General features: G+C 51.7%; 1 protein-coding gene across 1 annotated transcript in view; it reads right to left on the bottom strand.

Annotated features, from left to right (window-relative positions):
- WNT5B (Wnt family member 5B) overlaps nucleotides 1-17081 on the bottom strand; it is a 107262-nt gene extending 90181 nt beyond the window's left edge. The window contains exon 1 of the mRNA XM_032349219.1: nucleotides 16288-17081. Within this exon, the coding sequence (XP_032205110.1) occupies nucleotides 16288-16293 (6 nt within the window). The 5' untranslated portion in view covers nucleotides 16294-17081. The remainder of the gene's footprint in view (nucleotides 1-16287) is intronic.
- Nucleotides 17082-23601: the final 6520 nt, after the last annotated feature.

Genomic DNA, 23601 nt, shown 5'->3' with positions numbered 1-23601 from the left:
CCAGAGTCCCAGGATCGAGTCCTGCATTGGGCTCCCAGCTCCATGGGGAGTCTGCTTCTCCCTCTGACATTCTCCCCTCTCATGCTCTCTCTCTCAAACAAATGAGTAAAATCTTTTTTTTTTTTTAAAGGGAATAAACAAATTCTCATATTCATTCAATGGAATACTGCTCAGTCATAAAAAGGAACAAACTGCTAATACCTCAGCAACATGGACACATTTCATAGATACTGTGCTCAGCAAAAGAAGCCAGGCACCAAAGAGCTAAAACACTGAGACTTTTTTTTAAATTTATTTTTTATTTATTTTCAGCATAACAGTATTCATTATTTTTGCACCACACCCAGTGCTCCATGCAATCCGTGCCCTCTATAATACCCACCACCTGGTACCCCGACCTCCCACCTCCCGCCCCTTCAAAACTCTCAGATTGTTTTTCAGAGTCCATAGTCTCTCATGGTTCACCTCCCCTTCCAATTTCCTCCAACTCCCTTCTCCTCTCTAACTCCCCATGTCCTCCATGCTATTTGTTATGCTCCACAAATAAGTGAAACCATATAATTGACTCTCTCTGCTTGACTTATTTCACTCAGCATAATCTCTTCCAGTCCCGTCCATGTTGCTACAAAAGTTGGGTATTCGTCCTTTCTGATGGAGGCATAGTACTCCATAGTGTGTATGGACCACATCTTCCTTATCCATTCGTCTGTTGAAGAGCATCTTGGTTCTTTCCAAAGTTTGGCGACCATGGCCATTGCTGCTATAAACATTGGGGTACCGATGACCCTTCTTTTCACTACATCTGTATCTTTGGGGTAAATACCCAGTAGTGCAAGGGTCATAGGGAAGTTCTATTTTTAATTTCTTGAGGAATCTCCACACTGTTCTCCAAAGAGGCTGCACCAACTTGCATTCCCACCAACAGTGTAAGAGGGTTCCCCTTTCTCCACATCCCCTCCAACACATCTTGTTTCCTGTCTTGTTAATTTTGGCCATTCTAACTGGTGTAAGGTGATATCTCAATGTGGTTTTAATTTGAATCTCCCTGAGGGCTAGTGATGATAAACATTTTTTCATGTGTTTGATAGCCATTTGTATGTCTTCATTGGAGAAGTGTCTGCTCATATCTTCTGCCCATTTTTTGATATGATTGTCTGTTTTGTGTGTGTTGAGTTTGAAGAGTTCTTTATAGATCCTGGATATCAACCTTTTGTCTGTACTGTCATTTGCAAATATCTTCTCCCATTCCATGGGTTGCCTCTTTGTTTTCTTGACTGTTTCCTTTGCTGTGCAGAAGCTTTTGATTTTGATGAAGTCCCAAAAGTTTATTTTCGCTTTTGTTTCCTTTGCCTTTGGAGACATATCTTGAAAGAAGTTGCTGTGGCTGATATAGCACCAAGAACCATAAGATACCTGGGAGTAAACTTAACCAAAGAGGTAAAGGATCTGTACTCGAGGAACTACAGAACACTCATGAAAGAAACTGAAGAAGACACAAAAAGATGGAAGACCATTCCATGCTCTTGGATCGAAAGAATAAACATTGTTAAAATGTCTATACTGCCTAGAGCAATCTATACTTTTAATGCCATTCCAATCAAAATTCCACTGGTATTCTTCAAAGAGCTGGAGCAAATAATCCAAAAATTTGTAGGGAATCAGAAGAGACCCCGAATCGCTAAGGAAATGTTGAAAAACAAAAATAAAATGGGGGCATCACGTTACCTGATTTCAAGCTTTACTACAAAGCTGTGATCACCAAGACAGCATGGTACTGGCATAAAAACAGACACATAGACCAGTGGAACAGAGTAGAGGGCCCAGATATGGACCCTCAACTCTATGGGTAAATAATCTTCGACAAAACAGGAAAAAATATACAGTGGAAAAAAGACAGTCTCTTCAATAAATGGTGCTGGGAAAACTGGGCAGCTAGATGTAGAAGAATGAAACCCGACCATTCTCTTACACCGTACACAAAGATAAACTCAAAATGGATAAAAGACCTCAACGTGAAACAGGAATCCATCAGAATCCTAGAGGAGAACATAGGCAGTAATCTCTTCGATATCAAACACTGAGACTTTTGGTACAGTTCTAGGCACGTGAAATTCTAGAACAGGTAAAAGTAATCTAGAACGACATAAATCAGGTCAGTGTTTGCCTGAGGTTGGGGGGAAGGGCTGGCCTGTAGAGCCTGTAAGGGGGTCCAGGGTACTTTCTCAGGAAGTAGTAATAAGATAGGGGTGGTGGCTCCATGGGGGTCCAAATTTATGGACGTGCGCACGTATAACCAGTGAATTTTACTGTTTGCAAATCATACTTCAGTGAAGCTGACTAAAAAGGAAAGGTAGGAAGCCTTCCCGCCGCTCAGCTGTGGTGATTAGGGCAGCACGTGAAGAGACAGAAGACAGGCGTAGGAAGTGTATGGGTCTGGGCTCTGAGACTTAGCCTAACCCCAGATTCCAACAGACCGTAGAAGTCAGTTAGGACATTCTCTCAGAAGGGTGTGCTCCCTCCTGGACCAGGGTTAGCCATGGTAGCCCACCTCCCCACAGCTCACTCTCAGGGCAGCCAGCGCCAGTTTTTAAGGCTACAAGGAGGATGTCACCGAAGACTAGTCCTCAGCACGTGGATGGCACACTTCAAAAATCTCACAGGAAAGAAAGTATTTAACAGCTGTCTGGTAAGCTTTGGACCAGGATTCCCATGACCGGGTTATAGTATCATAAACTGTGTGGCTCCAGTGATGCGACGGCACTGAGGTCTGATGACTGCTGAATGGACACGCTTGCTGTGTCTAACTATGAAAATAACACCAACTCCATCCCCTTTCCAGACACAGCCACGCTTTTGAAGACGTCAGCGGAATAAGTCACTATTGATTTTTCGTTGTTGTTTAGGAGCATAATTAGAGCAAAGAGCTACAGAGGGATTTCTGTATGTCAGGCCCTGCGAAGTGCTTTGCATGCATTCTGTGTAATCCTCACCAGAGCCTCTTTAAGGGTTTTAAGAGATGAGAAAATTGAGGTCAAGAGGGTTTGGGACTAACTTGCTAGAGGTCACCTCTGTGTGCTACTCACACTGCTGTCAGGGCCGAGACTGAGCTGGCATCTATCCGGTTGCACAATCTGATTGATTTCTTCAGTATTATACAGAAGAGATTAGACCCACTCTTTCATGAGAAAGATATTTGTGTTAATGTAGCTTTAAAATATATATATATTTATTTTTGAGAGAGAGAGAGCACATGCATGCGCAAGCGGGGAGAGGGGCAGAGGGAGAAGCAGGCTCCCCACTGAGCGGGAAGCCTGATGCAGGACTCAATCCCAGGACCCTGGGATCATGACCTGAGCTGAAGGCAGATACTTAACCGACTGAGCCACCCAGGGGCTCCACATTTGTGTTAACAATGATGATACTTGATCTGACGAAGCTTCCAAAGCCACGGCGGTGAAACAGGAAAATACAAAACGGAGAAAAATGAGAAAAGCACACACTCTAGTTAGAGGATAGAACTTGTCTTTGGTCCTTTGGGATACTATTTCCCTTTACCAGACAGGCTCCTACAAAGTTTCAAAGACTCTTTCCTAGAAATAAAGAAATAAGAAGACCAGTGCCAGGTATGAATCAGTGCTGAGTCACCCTGGGCTGCATCTTGTCGGTGGATTTCAAAAGTCTTTGTCTGGGTCACATTTCCACTCTGCACATTTCCACGACTACAGGTAGGAACAGTGTCTTACACTGGTTATAAACTACTTTCATACATCCCCGTCTCAATTTTAACAACTGCTCTGTGAGCTAGGGAAGGCACGGCTCCTGTTGTGAACCTTCTGAGGAAGGAGGACAGGGAGACTCGTGCAAGACATCTTCTGCCCAAGCTCCCTGGTAACACAGGGGCAGAGAGCACAGACTTCAGATTCGCCAGTGGCTGCTGGGCGGCTGGGCATCCTGGAGCATGAGTTGCTCTCGGCCCAACATTTCCTATGTCAAGTTCAATCTCTTAGTGGGTAGATGTTCAACATGAAGGTGACACTTGAACTATCCTATTTGGCAAAATAACAGAAGCACATTTCCAAGGACACGCTAAGGCAGGCACCAGGAAATGACAACAGGTCCTCTGCTCAATAGTGACATTACCTGACTTATTAGAAGTTATGGATTCTAAAATGCACCATTATTACATACCACTAAGAAAGAAAAGTTCTCGCAATTAAACTATGACACCCACTGATTTTAAGATGCGTCCTAGTCTCAGATCTATGGAAATGTATCTTAGTAATGAGGAAATATGAAGTTCAAGACTAGCTTCCTCAAACTGGGGATTTTAACCTCTGTAGAAGCCACCAGCTCTTTAATTTATCGGTATTATTAAGCAGTAACAACACCGAGTGCCAGGCCCATCAGTGGGAAGAGAAGAGGGAAGATGAGTAAAGGTATCATCATCTCCAGCATTCAGAAACCCCCTCTCATATCGGGTCCTCAGGGAGGATTTCGAGAGCCGGGAGCTGCAGAGAATGGGGCAGTGTCTCTCCGGTCTCCTCTGTCTCCTTAAGGTCAAGACCCATCCGATTATGAAAGACTCAATTCTCCTGGACCAAACTCTGAGCAGGTATTTGGAGCATGTCGATGACAATTTCTTGACACCCATTTCTCTTTTTCAGTGATGAACTAGAGAAAAATTCTAACACCCTGCTTCACGTACATTATCACACTGAATTCTCAAAATAACTGTATGAGTTGGGCATTATTAACCCTTTCATAATGTTTCATTAATGTTTCATAATGTTTAGCTCAGAAAAGCTAAATAACCAGGGTGAGGTTGGTCAAGGTTCAAACCGGAGTCCGTTTTGCCCCTCAAAGGCCATGCGCTTTCTACTGGACAGGGGGCCAGAAAGCAGGGAGGATGAAGGCTTTTCAAGGTTTGAAAATCACTGCTACTCTGACGTGAAGTCCAGAAGGCTGATGTTCTGTCTGAACGATGACCCAGTAAACAACAAGCCCCCTTCGGCTACGGGAGAGCTCACTCAATCTGGGGACCCACTTGATCAGTAGGATGGCTGTTCACCTTTTGGAGGTGATTTGGGTACAGGCCTAGCTGCACGTGGGAAGACAGTTTAGCCAGCCACACAACGAGTGGTGAAAAGGAGCGTGAACACAAGTAATTACAACGTAGGGCAAAGTGTGGGAAAGGCCATCGTCACGAATGTCCCCTGAACCGGAACAGCTCTTCAGGGAGCCAGCTCCAAGCCACAGAGAGGTCACTGCTGACAGAGGTGACCAGGGAGGTGGCATGTGAGCTGTACCGTGAAGAACAGACAGATACAGATAGGAGGAGAAGGAAGGGGAAGGCATCTGAGAGGAGCCCGTGGCCTGAGCAAACGCTAAGAAGCAGGTTTTCTGGTTTGGCTGCAACACAGGGAAGTAGCCGGAGAGAGATCTGGAGAGGTAGCTCAGGGTAAGATTTCCAAGGGCTCTGAATAGCAGAGTAAAGATAGCTCTTCAGATGGGAAACGTGGAGCCCCCTACCCCCGAGAATTTTGAGTAGGACAGGGACTGTGAGCAACAGCAAGACCCTGTGGGAGCAGGGGGAGAGGTGCCCTTGTGGGGCACGGACTAGGGACAAACAGCCGGTGGGAAAGTTATGGCCCTAATTCACGTGTGATGCCTAAAAACTCGCACTTGGGCAGGGGCACAGGCAAAGGTCAATTCCAAAGGATTTAGGGGACACGAAAACAAGGGAAACAGGAGAGACACGTTAGAACAATGGTGCTTAACCAGGGGAGACTTGGCCCTCACGGGACCCGTTTCCTTACCACCCCTGGGAGGAGGGTGCCCCAGCGTCTAGTGCGGCAAGGTTAGGGATGCGGCTGAACATCCTACAACACACAGAACGGCCTTCCTCAACCGAGAATGATCAGGTCCAAAATAATCAATAGGGGTGAAATTCAGAAACATCATTTTAGAGCCACAAGGAAACAAAAGTGGAAAGTAAAGGTGTGACGCTGGGCCTGAGACCAAAAAGCAGAGAAACTCCGGGATTGGCTCGGCACAGACCACACACCTGTCTGTCATTCCTCTCATCTGTAAGTTTGTGCACCTGCTACAGGTCAGGCTACGAGCGGCACCCAAGACAGGAACGCACACAGTCCTTGTCCTCAAGGCCCTGCCGGCAGGAAGGGAGAAAGCACATCAGAAACCCAAACACGTCTATGAACACAGAGGTGCCTGGACACGTGTGTGCAGGAAAGACTAAGAAGGAATGTTCTGAAATATCAGTGATTGTCTCTAACTTGGATTTCACACTTTTATTTCTCTCCATGTTTTTCCATGAAAACAGGGATGAATTGAAAAAAATGAAAACAATTCTGGGTTTTTCAGTGAGCACAGCTCAATCTCATCAGTTAGAACAAAGAGAAGTAGGTCCTTGGGCCACAGATTTCCCTTCCAACCTCACCCCAGGTGCCCTGTCTCTGGGATCCGGTGAGGGATGGAGAATGGGGAGCCACGGAGCAGAGGAAGGACCCCCCCACTTGGAGACTCTTCCAGGTTGACGTGGGAGACCCCCCCCCCCACCGGTTCCTTCAATCCCTCCCCTGGCTACATGTTGGGCATTGTTTTATGTGCTCAAGATACAGCACTGAACAAAACAGACGAAATCCCTGCCCTTGGGATATTGAGATTCTAGTAAGAGGAAACAGACAAGAGAACAAATATGAAAAACATATTAAAATATGTATGTTCAGTGGTTATAAGTACTAATGAGAAAAAGAAGGCAGAAAAGAGGGTTGAAAATAGGTACAAGGGGGACGCCTGGGTGGCTCAGTTGGTTAAGCAGCTGCCTTCGGCTCAGGTCAAGATCCCAGGGTCCTGGGATCGAGTCCCACATCGGGCTCCTTGCTCGGCAGGGAGCCTGCTTCTCCCTCTGCCTCTGCCTGCCTCTCTGTCTGCTTGTGCTCGCTCGCGCTCTCTCCCTCTGTCTCTGAAAAATAAATAAAATCTTAAAAAAAAAGAAAATAGGTACAAGGGATGTAGTTTATACAGAGAAGCCACGGAAGACCTTGCTGAGGTGACACGTGATAGAAGGAGAGCCGAGGGGGCAGGGGGAGGAGGCAGGGGCAGTGCCGGCGGAGGAACAGCAAAGCCCCGAGGCAGGGCGAAGGAGAGCGCCTGCTGGGCTCAGAGACCAGCAAGAGGACCGTGTGCTGGAGAGAAGGCAGAGAACAGATGAGGTCAGAGAGGGAAGCAAGGGTCAGGTCGCCCAGGCTAGTGAGCCGTTGTAAGGACTTGGCCTTTTCCCTGTGCCAGACCGAAGGCCACCAGTGGGTTCTGAGGGAGAGAGTGGCAGATGTGAGGTGGTTCAACAGGGAGACCAGCAAGGAGTCCGTCCCTGCGATCCCAGAGACAGTTGCTGGTGGAATGCGCCAGGAGAGGGGTGGGGGAGGTGAAGAGCGGTCGGGAATCTGGGTATCTTCTGGAATTAGACGGGACAAGATTCCCTGGTGGGTTGGATGTGGGTGGTGAGAGAGAGAAATCAAGAATGACTCTGGTGGGGGGGGGTGCCTGGGTGGCTCAGTCGGTTACGTGTCATGATCCCAGTGTCCTGGGATCGAGCCCGGCGTTGGGCTCCCTGCTCAGCAGGGCGTCTGCTTCTCCCTCTACCCTGCTCATGCTCTCTCTCTCAAATAAATACATGAAATCTTGGGGGGAGGGGGGGGGAAAGAATGACTCCAGAGTGTATGTCTCAAGAAGGATAGACAGAGAAGGCCGTGGGAAGAGCAGGTTTAAGGGAAGAGGCCAGAGCGAGGCTGGGATGGCTCTTGGATCTCCTGGAGGTGATCTCCTGCCGAAGAAAGCGGCAGGCCATGTGAAGGTCAAGGGAGACCAGCAGGCAGGAGACGAAAATGTGGGGTGGGTAAGAGTGCAGAGGGTGTTAACGGCCCCCAACGTGGACGCGGAGAAGAGGTCTATGGGGATAAAGGAAACCAGGAAAGCCGCTGCCTGTGAGAGAGAAGGGAAAGTCGGAGGCCACGCATCACAGAGGAGGTGATGGAGCAACTGCCTGTGGCGAACTGAAATCTTTTCCTACTGGTTCATTTCAAATTATACTCAATGTGGCTTTCCTGGATACCAGTGTGAGGCAACCCGGAACTGAACAGATGAGATCTAGTAACTTCTAGATGGTTCCAGTCATCTGGAACGACAGCCTAGCAAGGGGTATGACTGAGTGCCCAGGAACTGAGGCACCTGGGGAACCCCGAAACCAGTTCCTTCACCTTCTCTCAATCTGGGCACAGACATGGGTAAACACTGTTCCCCTCTCCCCCATAAAGGCAACATGCAGGAACGCTCCAGCTCCCCTCAAGAGGACCTGAGGATCCAGCCTGAGCCACAGGTCGGGGCAGCGCTTCATGTCACGGATCCACAACTGGGCCTGGACGGTTTCCTATGGCTTCCCGTTCTTTCTGCTTTTCTACCCTATGCTGCAGGCCCAAACCGCCGGTGACATTCACAATCACAAGATGGCTCTGAAGCCCAAGATACAGGAGGATAAACGACTTGAGAGGTCTTGGAATAGGGCACATTTGTTACTTGCCTGTTGTGGAAGCTACCAGAAGGAAAGCTACTGAAGTTCTGAAACTGTGTCTTGGATCTCTAGCACCTGGGGCGTGTCTGGAACTGTATCTTGGATCTCCAGCACCTGGGGTGTGCCTGGGTCAGTATTTGTTATGTGTATAATTCAAGAATCATCAGAAAGTCAGTAAAGGAATGGCACACTTATTAGGCACAATGGACCAATTTCTAGCAATGAACATGCCATATAATTCCAACGTTCACTGCCCTTAGATTAACAATAACAAGCATATGTTGGACATCTTCTAAGCTTGGACCCTGTTCTGATGCTGTGTTAGCTCTGAGGGGGCACTGCAGAGCCAGACAAACATGGGGCAAGGGACAGACTTTTAACAAGAACTAACAGAAGAACAGGAGACTTTCAGATGGCGGCAAGGGCTCCAGAGAAGACAGAGAGTACCAGGGGGCAGATGGCAATTCTGCTTCCCAGGACCCCCTGAGAAGCCAGGATCTGAATGGGTGGGGAGGAGCCATCGGGCCCCAAAAGGGGTGGGCACAGTCCAGGGAGAAGGAGCAGCAGGTGCAGAGGCCCCATAAGGGTTACAGGTGTTTGAGCCGCATCAGGCACACCGATGTGTGGCAGAAACTGGGTGTGACAGAGAGAAGTGCAAGACGAGGCTGGAGAGGCAGGACCCAGGATGTGGAGGGCCCCAGTAGACCTTCCTGCAGGCCTGGGTTGTCTTTTTTCAGATTTACCTTTTAATTTTTGTTTGAGAAAAAGAAAGAGAGCAAGAGCGAGTGCGCGTCCGGGTCCTGGGGAGGGGTGGAGGGGGAGGGAGAGAGACTCTCAAGCAGGCTCCATGCTCAGCATGGAGCCCAACATGAGGCTCCATCTCAAGACCCGAGTCAGAGACTCAGATCAGGACCTGAGCTGAAATCGAGAGTCTGACACTTATCCGCTCACCCGAATGAACCATCCACATGCCCCGGGGCTGCGTTGTGTTTTAAGTCACAGCGGAGGGAAGGAGGGTAAGGGAGTGTGAAAGCGCCCTGTGAATTTCAGGAATGACACACAAACCCTGTAGGGAACCCTGTTTGTAATGCCTGTTTTTGACACGTCTGGAAGAGACGCCTTTCTCTTACAGAAATTGGAAGATTAAGTTAGGAGCAACTACTTTAGGACCGATGGTAGGTAATCTCTGGGCTCTGACGAACTCAAGGACCCAATCTAACCCCCCAGGGGCAGCCTCGCCTCCATTCTGGAGCAGGGCTCCCCGCGACGGCAGAGATGTTCCGGAGGGTGTACAGTCAGTTCTGTATGTCTGAACTGGAATGTCTGTAAATGGGAAGGCTCTCCAGTTTGCACAGGGAACTCTCCTTTACCCACTGCTGTGTTATAAACCCTCACCACCTCTTTCACTCCATCTGGGAACCTGCTTGGTACCCGGGGACGTGTGAGTGGGAGACCCTGAGGCGTTCCCATCTGCAGATCTACTATAGAGCTCTGTCACAGCGGGAGCCAGACCTGGCCCAGGAGAGAAAGGAAAACTCTCAAATCTCATCTTCCCCTTTATATTGAAAGCTTATTTTAGATCTAATACCATAGAGGTTACCCTTTTAAGAAGAAGAAAATACAACATGTCAAGAATTTGGTTTCCAACCACAGGCAATATATCCGCACCTGCTTAAACAACAGATGTGTTTGATATGGGCTCAGCAAGACCCCTTCCCTCCCAGCCAGGGACTTGCTCCCATCTCAACCCTACAGGACCCCATCAGAATCCACTCTCCTCCTGAGACTGTTCCACTTTTCCCTCCCTTCATGATAGCCAACCCTGAACCTTTGTGTTCTCCCGTCCTGTGTCACTCCACAAACTGGGACCCTCAATCCCTGTTGAAGTAATGATCAAAATATGTATGCTTGGGCCACCTGGGGGGGCTCAGTTGGTGAAGCGGCTCCCTTCGGCTCAGGTCATGATCTCAGGGTCCTGGGATCAAGCCCCATGTTGGGCGTCCTGCTCAGTGGGGAGTCTGTTTCTCCTTCTCCCTCTGCTCTTTATCCCCCTGCTTGTGCTCTCTGTCTGTCTTTCTCAAATACATTAAAAAAAAATCTTTAAAACAAAGTATCTAGGCTTGATTGGACACCGCCAGTGTTCACGAGAGTCCTTCGAGAACTGGTGAGCACACGCTGACTTAGGCAACTGGTTTGCTGCTAGTGTTCCACACAGAACAGCCTCTGTCTTTAGATGCAGAGCAAGCAGGGGGCAGGGACAAAGGACTTCTAACTACGCTGCCCACTGGTCTTCAGCAGTAGCACCAGAAGAGCTGACGCTTCCATAGCCCCGCAAAGTCCTGGGCACGGTGGTAGTGCTTTATATACACCAAGCTTACCACAAACTTATCTCACAGTGATCACATAAGTATAAAGTTACTGTTTCTGCTTTACAAGGGAGGAAACTGAGGCATGGAGAAGTCAGGTAATCTGCGTCGCCTAAGGCTACGTAGCTAGCTACTAAGTGCTGGGATTTGCACCCAGGCAGCCCAACTCCAAAGCCCTGGTCTCTACTGTCTCAGCTCCCTACAGCCTCTTGTATCATGGCATATCCTGATAGAACAATCTAGAACTCCTCCCCGACCTCTTCTCCCCTCCCCTTGCCCGTGCCCCATTCGTTAGCTCCTGCTCCCGCATGTGACCTGGAATGTTCTAGTTCCAACCTTCTGTGCAAAATCTCTTTTTGAAGGTTAAAGGTTGCAGCCCTTGTGGCCCAAATAAGATCTGTGTGAAGTTTTTAGTAATTCGTTCTTGAAATTTTCCCAGGAGAAGTTTCTCAACAGTGAGGTATATAATCTTAGAGATGATCTATGAAGGGACTCATCGGAGCTTCAGCTGCCTCCAGCCTCCCACCCTTGTGGGGTATTTGCTGGGAAGAGAAATACAGGGGGTATAAGAGTCCTGATTCAGACCCAGGGGGTATCCCAAGGGCAGGCCCAGGAGCTCAGGCTACTGTAGCTTCTTCCCTGAAAGTCTTGGCTCCCCCTTCTTGGAAGCAGGGCAGAGGGGAGATGCATCCCAGATTACCCCCAGCTGGGGTCAGAAAAGCTTTGCCGCCATAGTCTTCGCTCCCCCAGCAGGAATCAGAGCAGATCTACCGACTAAACATTCTAGATAACTCTCAAGTGACCTTTCGGGGCTAAAGTTTGCAAACCCAAAACTTCTAATCCACTGCCTTTTCTAACTAAGCCCAGCTATCAGTTTCCAGGCCTGGGGAAATCCACTCCTGACCTTTTATCAATTAGTCAAGACAAGAGCAACCTTTGAGGAGTTAGCATTTCTGGGGCTCAAGGAGGCTGTAGAGGAGAGAGGACTGGAAACCCTTTTAAGAATGGACTCCGGGGGCCTCCCCCCAGGAACTCAGGCACCAGCCCCAAGTCACCCGAAGCTGGAGAAAGAGCTTCGCCGCAATCCTCCTCGGGAGGCTGGCTAACCACAGAGTCCCCTGCCAGGCTGGAGCGCAAAGCCAGGAGCACAACCAGAGCCTCAGGCTCGACCACAAACCAGGCCTGCAAGACCGCGATTTGTGCAACAGTAACTCAGTGAAAGAAGCCAGCCCAGCCAGCCCCTCTGGGGGGAACGCACCTCCCCAGATTGGCTCCCAGATTGGCTTCCCCTCCCAGGCCTGGGCCCGAGCAGAGGGAATGCCAAAACAGAACCAGCTAAAGCTCTTGAAAATGACAAAATACTAGCCCTGGAAGGGGCCTCCAATGTCCTCACTTTATGGAAGTGACAACTGACACCCCGAAACCAGAGGCTATGATGCATTCCGCCCCTTCCCCCCCAGCCCATGGGCAATATAATCTTCACTGCAACCCCCCAGGAAAAGAGGCTATGTCAAGAACTGAACATATAGACAGGTTGGGATTTGGGAAGTTTGGAGGTTTGGGGGTGCAAAAACAAAGTCTGGGAAAACACCCCTTTAAGGACTGCATGGCTACCAGCACGGTACTTCCTCTTAGGGGGTCCCAGAGCCAGACGGGTGGGTGGGGCTGGGTAGTGACCTGTCAGCAAGGGCCCTGGGGACCTCTGATGGCAGTCTGTGTCTAGGTGTCCTGCAACTTCCATGCATGGCACTTTGAGGGTTTCCTCCAAGTACCAAGACAGGTTTCAAGTCACCCAGGAGGAAAAGAGTTGGGAAGAAAGCCACATGGGTGGAGAAGCAGGGAGGAGAGAGACCAACTTTAGAAAGTCTAGAAGAGGATTCATGCAGCCCAAATGACCCAATAGCAACCACAGGGGCAAAAAAGTCAGGAAATGCTGCTGGAGCAGCCAGTGCAGTAGCCAGACCGCCAGCCAGTGGGGTGAACTGGGAGGGAGGGGGTGGAGGCTTAAATTTAGCCAGGTAAACAGGGCCTCTGCGGGGGGGGGGGGTGCACGGTGGGGAGATAGTGGCAGAGCTCTCACCTGCTGCACGGAGTTGGGGCACCACCTCTCACTGCAGGGAGGTTGTGGCAGGAACTGCCCCAAACAGCAGGCCCGCTCCCAGGGCTCCGCCAACAAGGGGGTCACACTGCTCCTCAGAGTTGGGTAGAAGGTTATTTTTACTTTCAAAGGTGGCTCGGATTGTAAACTATCCGACCCTCTCATCCCTATCACAGTCTCTATTCCCAAACCCTCTGCTGGATTTTCCTGGATTCCTGCCCACAGTTGGAAGATGCTCAGTAGAAACCAGCCAAGAATGCCCTGATGAGGCTGGGGAAGCCCCCATATCCTCTCCCTGCTAGGGATCTTTTTTTTTTTTTTTTTTTAAGATTTTATTTATTTATTTGACAGACAGAGATCATAAGCAGGCAAAGAGGCAGGCAGAGAGAGAGGAAGGGAAGCAGGCTCCCTGCTGAGCAGAAAGCCCGACGGAGGGACTCGATCCTAGGACCCTGGGATCAGGGCCCGAGCCAAAGGCAGAGGCTTTAACCCGCTGAGCCACCCAAGGCGCCCCTCCCTGCTGGGGATCTTTCTATCAGTGCTGTCGTGAGTCTTGCACGACCTGAGGAGACACAAAAGCCAGTCCCACCACCACCGCCACCATAACTGAGGGGGGCATTCAGGTGTGGGAAAAGGTGGAGGCCGAGAGAAGACCTGTGTAGAAGACTACTAAGGAGGTAAATGACAGTTTGGAAAGTTGCTAGGCAGAACAAAATCAGAAGAGGGAACAGGAACGCTTTTGTGGACGTTTTGGTTGTTATTTCAGAGAAGGTAAGGACTATCACCTCATATAAAAATTTCCTCTCCTGCTGGAGATGCCAGGTGGAGCAATCCAGAAACCAGAAGAACCGTCCTAGAAGTAAAAATTAGAACTAGGCCTATGCCCTTCTTGAAGAAGAGCAAACCAAATAATCTTTCAGCTGCCATGAGAGTGAGGAGTGTGGGGGTGAGGGGGCATGAAATATGCAGGTGAATAACAATCCCAGATCTCTGCTTTTTGCAGCATATGGCGCCCAGCAATTTGGCAAGAACCCTTTCACTTATGCTTTGGGGATAGAAACAATTTTAGGAAACAGTTTTTTTTCAAGTCAGTAAGACACCCTTCGAGATACTACAATAGCCAAATGGACTAAGGAGGAGACTGGTTTTAGGCACCCTGGGCAAACCCCTAACCCACACACACGCCCTCGCTCATATATTCATACTCAAATACATAAGAAACCAGAGCCTGGGAAAGTAGGAAATCCACACATGGAAGGGGGCCAGCCAGTTCCTCCAAGGCCAGCTCCTGTTCCCCATGCAGGGAGAACTGTGCCCCTTCCCTCCCTGCTACCACCCCGCCCTCAGTGTGCCACATGCCCTAGGTCTGATTTTCTTTAAGACAGGAAAGGGAGCTGTGGCTGCCCTTAGGAATTTATCCACAAATTGTCTCTTTAGATCCTTTTATTCTATTCAGCTCCTAGCCTGGGGTCAGGTCCACCTGCACATTTTAGTGCCAAGACCTGGTGTTCTGTCTACCCCTTCCCTTGAGCTCATGGACTTGACTTCATCTCCATGAAGAGCCAGCTACATGTATCACTGCTCACAATTGTGCAAAAGAGGTCTCCCAGCATTGCCTTCCCTTCCCAGGAGACACACCTCCTTCTTGCTATTTATAACCACAAATCTTCTGTGTCAAAGAGAGAACAGACACTATTTTGAAATGGAGGAAAACCACCACTCAGCCTTTCATAGGTTGATATGTTTGCCAGGACTTGTGTCTGTGAGCCTGGACAGGCATGTGGGCACAAGCTTGGGGCCTGGCATCCACTCATCCATGCCTGAGATTGGGAGTCTTGCTTTTGATAAGTCAAGCCCATGTGTGAACCCGACAGCAGCAGGAGTGGCTGGGTCCAGGAAAGGGTCCCCAGGCTTTTCTGAGGGTGTGCCCACTGCTCCCAGGGCCCTCTGTTGCCTTAGGGGCCAGCCACAGAAGGAGTCACCCTAAGGTTCCACCCATGTGGGTGCGTAGGTGCTGGTATTGGGCCCTGCCCCACTGACCCAGAGTTTTCTGCACCCACGTTGTGGCATGGTGCAGCTCTATCAATTGGGCACGTTCCTGGGTGGCCGTAGCAGTTCAGAGGGCTCGTAACATGATCCTGCGCCTTTCTCCTTCAGGTACTAGGCTGAAACTTTGCCTGGAGTGGTAGTAACTGAAAGCTGTTGCCAAAGTGGTCAGGTGGCGAAGACAGTGAAGGAGGGGCTGGGCAGAGCGGCCAGCAGATGCCTCCGTTCACAGCTGGGTAACCAAATCCCGAGCTGAACCATTTCAGTCTTCCTCTTGCAAAACGGGAGCAATCGTGCTCCACACACACTGAATCATCTCTCACAATGACCTGCAGGATGGAAATACCGAGGACATTTGGCTCTGACTAGAGTGCACGGCCAAATAGCCACGGAGGCTCCACTAGAAGATGGAGAAAGGTCCCTTCTCACTTCTCCCAGGGCAGGGATGGATGAGGCCGAGGAGCGGAAAAGAAAACAGAAAGGTCGCCAATTCCATTCAGGGCTTTACCTGCTCTGAGGGTTAGGCAGGAATTCAGGCACCAAACTAATTCTGCTCCAGGGGGTTAAAATAATCCAGATGTAGTCCTCATCCCAGTCCGCTGATGTGGGGCTCACAGGAGTCCAGCTGAGCCCAGAAAAGTGAGCAAGAAGCTCCGAGGGCCTCGAACCGGTCCCGGCGCACACCCGGCTCCCTCCCCGGCCGCCCTGCCGTGGGGACGCAGAGCCGCGGGAGCCCGGGCTGCGGCGGGGCGGGGGGCGGGCGAGCAAGCCCCAACCTACCTGCCCGCGCTCCCGGCACCCAGCCCCGCAAGCTCGCGGGAGGCAGCCGCTCGCGGAGAGCTCGCCGCCCCAGCTTTGTTCGCGGCCCGGGGCGGGGGGCTGCTCTTCCCCGGGCGCTCCCTGCCCCCCACCTGACCCGCGGCCGTCCGCTCCGCCCGAGCACCGCGCTCCCCCGCCGAGCGCAGGGCCCCGCTCCCCAGAACCGCCGCGCCGCCGCCCCTCGGTCCTCCCTGCTGCCGGGAGCCGCACGCCGCCGGGCTGCCCGGGGCACCGCGAAGGCACCGCGCGCCGGGAAGTTTTGGCCGCGGAACCCGGGACGGGGATGCCTACTGGGCGGCGACGGCCGAGGGCCGGGGGCGGCGGCGGAGGCCCGCCCGCTCCCTTTCCCACCGCGGGCAGTCGGCGCTTACCTGCATGTCCCGCCGCCGGGCAGGCCCGCGGGCTCCGGCTCGCCGCTCCGCTCGGCCCGGCTCTTCCAGCGCCCGGCTGCGCCGGGTCGGCCGGGGCGCGGCGGTTTCGCGGTCGGGGGGCCCTGCCCCGCCGGGGGCGCCCGGTGCAGACCCTGCCTGCTCCTCTCAGCGAGCAGGCTTGGGCCCCCGCACTGGACTCTTCATCCGACGCCCGGCGCGGGGCTGGCGGCGCGGACCAGCGCGCTCCGCTCCGGGAGTCCCGCCGGCGCGTCTGCTTGGTCCCCCAGATGCGGGGGCAGCCTCCGCGGGCCCGGAGGAACGCCCCTCCTCCCCGGGGGGTCCTGGTCTCGGGTCCGTGTACCCTGCTGCCGCCGGCGGCGTTGGGGGGGACTCCCTGCTCGGCGTCCGGGACCCCCGAGCTCAGGGGGTGGGGGGGCAGTCGGGAAGCGGAGCCCGCGGCCGAGCCAGAGGGAGGCCCTGGGCCCTGGGCGCCCGGCTCGGGCCGCGGCCGTCTGTAGTCGCTGGGCTGCGCGCCCTCCTCGGGAGCGCGGGACCCGAAGAAGTTTCGGCCCCAAGTTGGCTGCGGGGCGGGTGGCGGCCGCGGCTGGGAGTGCAGAGGCCGACGCTGGGCTAGTGGATCCCGAGGGCTCCACCGCCTCCGCCCCGCCTCCCGCGCCTCCTCCCCGCCCCCCGGCAGCCGCGCCGGCCCCGGGCTCACTCCTTCCCACCGGCAGAGCCCGCGACACCCCTCCCCAGGGCTCCTCCCAGGCGCTGGGACCGTGACCTCCGCACCTGCCTCCCGCCGCCCGGGCGTACTCGCCCGGCCCCTCGGCCCCTCGGCCCCTCCGCAGAACTGCCCCGGGCCTCGACGCGGGAGTGCCAGTGTACCCACCACCCCCGCCGCCCCGGAGGCGCGCCGCCCGCCCCTTTCCCCCCCGCCGCCTCCTTCTCCCGGAACTCGACCTGGTCCTCCGAGAGGACCTGCGGGACTCTCCCAGTCCAGCAGTCCCCTCGGGGCACCCAGCTCTCCTGCCAGGATCCTCGAACTCGGGGCGCGGTGGAGCTAGAGGTTCTGAGAGCCAGGAGGGTTACTTCAACAGCTCTTCCATTTACACCAGCCACTCGCATGGGTTTGTCTTCCTTTGAATGCCCCCAAAGAAGTAGAGTGAACTGTTACACTTTACAAACCCAAGTCATCCCTTCCTGTCTCGGGACTCCCACCCTTCTACAGCACCCAGCAGAGATCTCCGGGATGAGGAAATCTGGTGGAGGAAGGGCTCACCGAGTGAAATGTTTCCTAACGGGAAATGCATCCCCTGATCGCTGGTGCCACGGCTCTGGCGCTGAAATACTGGCCTACCTTTTTATGGAGAAACTGAGGCACAGAAAATTGGCACTATCAGTCCATCAGACCACTAAGTCACTAAAGGGAATTAGTAGTCTGAAAAGTCCCTAGAGCTCAGTTTTTAGCCAGAGCCCAGACCCATGTTTAATTACTTTTATTGAAATCCCCAAGTCCTGTTGAGTCCCAGCACTCCTGGGTGAGCTGTGCGTGGAGTTCAAGGCTTCACAGGAGACAGGGCTCAAGCTCCTGCTGCTGGACCCTGTTCCAGACTCTAGTAACAGTATACCAACCAAGAGCAGTCAGCAGGTTTCCAGCATGCCCTCAAAATGCCTTTTCTTTTACATTCTGAAACCCCCTCTTCCCTGAGTAGGAGGTCACCCTGCTAAAGAAATTGCCTTTGAATGCAGTACAGTGAGGAAACAAAACAAAACAATTGTAATAATCAGAAGGCTTTGCCTTTTCTTAATTAGTAACGCAACAAGGTGACAGCCTCCCCTTTCAGTGGGGGAAGGGGCCACAGGGAGCCTGAAGAAATGAGGGCCCAGGAACCCACCATGTTGGCTTGGCAATAAGGAGCTATTGTCCTTTAGCTTTTACAATAAGGAAAGTAAGAGCTGTTTTAGCAAATACCTGACTAATTAGAGGGAAAGGCTTCCCTGGAATTGTGCTGCCTCGGGCCGGAGGTTCTCTACGACTTTTCTCACCTCCCAGTGAATGGGGTTTATGAGACCAGGTCCAGCAACCTTAAATGAATGGCCTATAATTGCTGTGGGGGGGGGGGGGGCTGCCTTCACCGAGGGGAGCTAGTTCAAGGCTTTATCTTTGGGGACAGATGGGAAGGGGAGCAAAGCTGGTCTAAAGCAGCCATAAAGGCTTTGAATCCACTTTGTCAAATTTCAAATAGGCTCAGTTCCTCTCCTCCTCAGAAGAAAGCATCAGTCGTGGGGGTAGGGCCTTTGTGGGAGGTCAAGGGGAAGTCTTGTCCTGGAGGCCCCTATCATTCTGGAATGCAACCTGGGGGATTGGGGGGGATGCTTCATAAACTGTTTATTGAGCCTTCAACATAGAGAGGATGCCTGAGACTGGTTCCCAGCTCAACAAGTTTCAACTCTAAGGAGTGGGGTGGAGTTAGGGGACATACTTCTCATCTGGGGCCTAGCATGAGCACAAGAAGGGACACCTTGGCTTGGTGTCCCGCTGACGACCCAGGAGAGGAGCAGGTGACAGACAACAGCAGCCCCAGTTGAACGCCTGCATATCATCCTTCCCCTCCTGCCACAGTGTCTGTCCAGGATGAGTCAAAACTTGTGGCCCACAGAGGAAAGCTGCAGTGCCCCCAGGAAAGGAGCCTGTGGCCCAGTAACTGGGAAAACATTCGAATGAGGAGCAGGCAGAGTCCTGGGCCAGATTCCCAAGGGAAGTGGTGAGTGCCCCGTCGCTTGAGTCAGCGAGCTGCTGGGGAGTCTAGAGCCAGCCCTGGAGGCAAGCCCTGATGGGAATGCTGACGGCTCTCACCCATGTTTTGTCTGTGATTGCTGGGTGGGGTCTCTTGCCTTCTCCCCCCCGAAAAAAACATATTCTGACTTGGCATTTGTGGTTTAAACAAAGAAAGTAAAAACAAATATTTGGGCCTATGAAAACGTGTACTGATTCCTGCTCCGCTTGGTGGAGATGCAGTCCCCCCCTTTCCTGGCCATGCCCTCACAGGCCACCAGCCACCCCCAGAGGTCTCTTCTGAGTCAGATGGGCTCACAAAACCTTGTCGGAAAGAGTCAGAGAGAAGCCAGGCTCCTCCATTTCCTTAGCTCTCTGTGGCTTTCCTATGGGGGCAGATCTCGGGCTGACCTCTGGCCCTTGGACTGTGCCTTCTTAGGGCAATTGTTCCCTTACCCAGCCCAGCCTCAGCGGGAAGGGCTTCAGGTGGCCCCTGTTGTTGGATAGTCTTCCCATTCCGCCCCAGCCTGCTTCTCTGGTCTCTTTCAAAGCATTTCTTTCAGATGAACAGAAAATGTCTTGGGGGAAACCAGTCTAATGAGCCTTCGAAGCCCCAAACAATCAGAGAGGCAAAACTAGTGACCTTTCATCCCGACAGCCGCTTCACAGCTGGTTTACCTCCAGGATGTTCAGGGCTCCTTCTGTGCTTGTTATCTGGATGTTTCCCTAAGAACAAGGGCTTACAGAACTGGTAGATTCTGACCCAAATATCCAGACATCATGCATAGATTACCCCCACAGACTTACAAGACAATTTGGGACATCTGGGTCGAGGAAAATTCTAAGAGCTGAAGGCAGCAGGCTTGGTAAGAAAACTCTGCTCTCGTTGAGTTCGAACCTGGCTCTGCCTCTTAGTTGTAGGGTAGAAAGCTCACATGAAGATGCCAGCAGCTGAAGACATTTATGTCAAGTCAGAAGGTCGGTGGGGGGGGGGGGGGGGAGGGAATGAAAGTTTTGATAAGTCTTGACACCTGGTATGTGCATAGAATTTACCAGTTTACAAATGGCCTTTCTATTTTTATGTTAACAGAGATCTGTCAAATGAGAAGAGTCCCGCTCACCACTTTTGGTGAGTTCCCCCCAAAAGAGAGATGAGTGCCCATTCGGGGAGGGGATCAAGCATGGTCACTGAGCAGATGGCTTCAAGTTGTCCCAGGCCAGGAAGTCTCCACTGGATTCACACCTGTGTGAACTTGGATCTTGGATCTTGGTCTGGAAGCCTCAGTGTTCTCATCTGAAAGGGAGCAGTGGCAAGATTTTCTACTTTATGGGACTGTGAGAACTGAATTGAATAATACAGATAAAAGGAACAAGAACTATGTCTTATACACTCAATAAATATTACTAATAGTATTATTCCTATTAAGTAGACATGACCTGATTTTTCATTTGGCAGTCTAATGTTGCTCTTAGTTCTTGAACTCCTGGATTTTTTTTTTTAAGATTTTATTTATTTATTTGACAGAGAGAGAAATCACAAGTAGGCAGAGAGGCAGGCAGAGGGGGTGGGGGGAGCAGACTCCCTGCGATGTGGGGCTCGATCCCAGAACTCTGAGAACATGACCTGAGCCAAAGACAGAGGCCCAACCCACTAAGCCACTCAGGCATCCCGAACTCCTGGATTTTCATCCCCATTTTTTTCTTCCGAGAGAAGACAGAGTCTTAAATTATCCCTTGAATGAATTCCCACTTTACAAATACCTAGAATGACACAGGTGAAGGTGGCTCTAAGAATTGGCCAAACCCGGAGCCCCCAGCTGACAGGGGAGGCAAAAGTTTCAAGTGGGTACCACCTGTAAAATTGGGGTGGGGGAGCACAGTAGTTAGAGTGTGTGACTCTTGCTCTCGGGGTTGTGAGTTCAAGCCCCATGTTGGGTGCAGAAATTACTTAAAAATAAAATCTTTAAAATATAAGTAAGTAAAAAATAAAGAGAAAATCAGAAGTGCTAATGAATACAGTCCTATTAATAAGCTTGACCAAAGTATGAGGCACTATCTGGAATTGTAATCAACATGAAATGCTATTTTCCCTTTCGATAGTCTCACACGGCCATCCTGTGTCTTCCCTTCTCAGCTTTGACTGGAGTCCTTTCTCGTATTCTGTGCTGAGATACCTACTGAGGGAAGGGAGACAGGATACCTGCCCTCAAGGAGCTCTGCTCTCATGGTGGGGCCAGGGTTAGAGCAAAGAGACACCAAACCAAGGACAGATGCCCAAGACAGACACCCCCTGGGGCTGAAGACCGGCAGCTACGCCATCCATCAGGACTACAGGTAGAAGCCTGGGCTGTCCCCGCTTCCTTCCTCGAAGGGCTCCTTTACCCTGGGCATTTCGCCTCCTCTCTCCGGACCTCAGTGTCCTCACCTGTAAAGAGCATGGGTCTCCCTAAAGAATCCTGGAGATTTCTTCCAGAACTAAATGAATCTGTGGTTGAATCGAAGGAGAGACAGAATGATGGAAGCGTGGGTGGAAGACAATGAATTTGACTGCTCCAGACCATTTTGTTGGGAGTGCCAACAGGGACAGCCAGTGTTGACAGCCAGAACAGAGAAGGGGGAGGAGGGTTAAAGGTCAGGGTGGCTGGAAATGCAGTCGCCACCACATCCAGGGGAACTGGCAAACAGAGCGGCTGTGAGGGTCAAGGCTCAGGAGATGGCCGGGAACTTGCATCTAAGTGTGGATAATCCCTGCAAGTTTAGCTGAGGAGAGTGGGGGAGGGTCTCGACCGTGCAGCAGGGGGGCGTGGGGTCAAGTGATGTGGTTTTCATGATAAGGGGGCCTTGGACATGCTTGAAAGCAGAGGGAAGAAAAATGGGGAGGGTGGGACATCCCTGCTGTTAGGAAGGGCTGGGATAGCGTTGGAGCAAGATCTGATTCCCTTCGATGAGGGAGGCCAGGAGCACAGCTGGGGGAGGTAGCATTCCACAGCATGACAGGGGGGCCCTTCTTCCTTCCTCTCAGGAGACTGTTAGGACGCCAGGAAAGGCAGTACCGAGAGCACGAAGGAGGAATAAAGCAGGCTGCGTTTGCAGCCAAGAGCCTTACAGTGGCCCCAAGCAGGAGAGAACCCTCTGCCTGTGACCAGAGGCTGTCCCAAGGTCATTGGCTCTGACGGAGCTCCCTGGGAGGCTTCCCAGGCCACCTGAACTGCTGGTTTATCAGAATTTTCCAGCAAAGAATGAATGTTAGAAATAGCTTCCCAGGCTACACGTCAGACCGTCAAAACACATGGGGCTGCAGTCTGCAACTTTGAAGGCCCCACAGGTCGCCTGTCACGAGGTCGCTGAGGTCCCACACCCAGCCAACTGCCGGTGGGGGGTATGTGAGTATGGAAGAGGCGCTTGCTGAACTGTGCTGACTGGGGCCATCCCTGAGCCCCATGAAATAGCCAGTTTATTCGTCTCAGACCATACTGCAGTGGCGGAGGAAGGGAAGGGGTGTGGCTCCATCCACCGGGGTCTCCACCAGCCTGGTTCCTTCCTGTGTTGGCCTGTGCAAGGTCTAGGTGGGGTGCGCTCGACCTGAGTGAGCCTGGGTTCCAGGTGCCGCCATTACCACGTGCTCGAGTTACCTTTTGCTAAATGGTACTAATAAGGATGATAAAGGAAATCCACAGGTAATCCCAACATCTCAAGGTAAGTAACAGTTTGTTCTGATCTGTAATTATCATCAAAAGCATTTATAAACTCCCGAATTCCACTCTCAGGGCTGGGATGAATTGCTAGGCAGTTTCCTATGTGAAGCGTGTGTTTGGCTTGCAGAAACGTGGTTGTACCACAAGACACAAACAGTGACACGTGAAAATGTATCATTGTAATGGACAATTGTTAACATTCCGAATGTTAACTTGAAAGCATTTGGTTGGGGGGGGGGGAGGGGGGTTTGGGTGGCTCAGTCGGTTGGGCATCTGCCTTTGGCTCTGGGTCATGATCCCAGGATTTGGGGATTGAGCCTGCAAAGGGGGCTCCCTGCTCAGTGGGGAATCTGTTTCTCCCTCTCTGCCTCCCCCATCCTCCCTCCCCACTCGTGCTCTCCGCACCCCCCTCCGTGGCTCTCTCAAATAAATAAAATCTTAAAATAAGTAAATAAATAAATATTTGGTGCCACGCCCTCCCTTGGTGTCGTTTCTCACTGCACAGTTTGCATCTGGGTCCTACCGCCGAGCTAACTGGAGCGCCCCGCATTAATCCCTGAGGGTCTTCAATAGGTTGATCAGTAAAAAGGATTCCAATAAAATAGCGATCAGCCCCACTGTGAATGATTAGACTTGAACATTTCTCCCATTCTCGAAGTCTTTCTCGGAACTCCGTGCATCACCACGAAGACACCAAGATCAAGAATGCTCATCAGCAGAGACTGAAAACTGCATCTGCACTTCCTTTCCTGCCACGTTTCAGATACAGGCCTTGAAACCTTCGAATCTAAGAGGGGAGTGGACAGACAAATATCATTGCCTTTATAGGCTTAGGAACAC

The sequence above is a fragment of the Mustela erminea genome, chromosome 6 (genome assembly GCF_009829155.1).
Source record: "Mustela erminea isolate mMusErm1 chromosome 6, mMusErm1.Pri, whole genome shotgun sequence".
Classification (NCBI taxonomy): Eukaryota; Metazoa; Chordata; class Mammalia; order Carnivora; family Mustelidae; genus Mustela; species Mustela erminea.
Note: the sequence above shows the minus strand (reverse complement) of the source record. Positions and strands in the feature narration are given on the sequence as shown.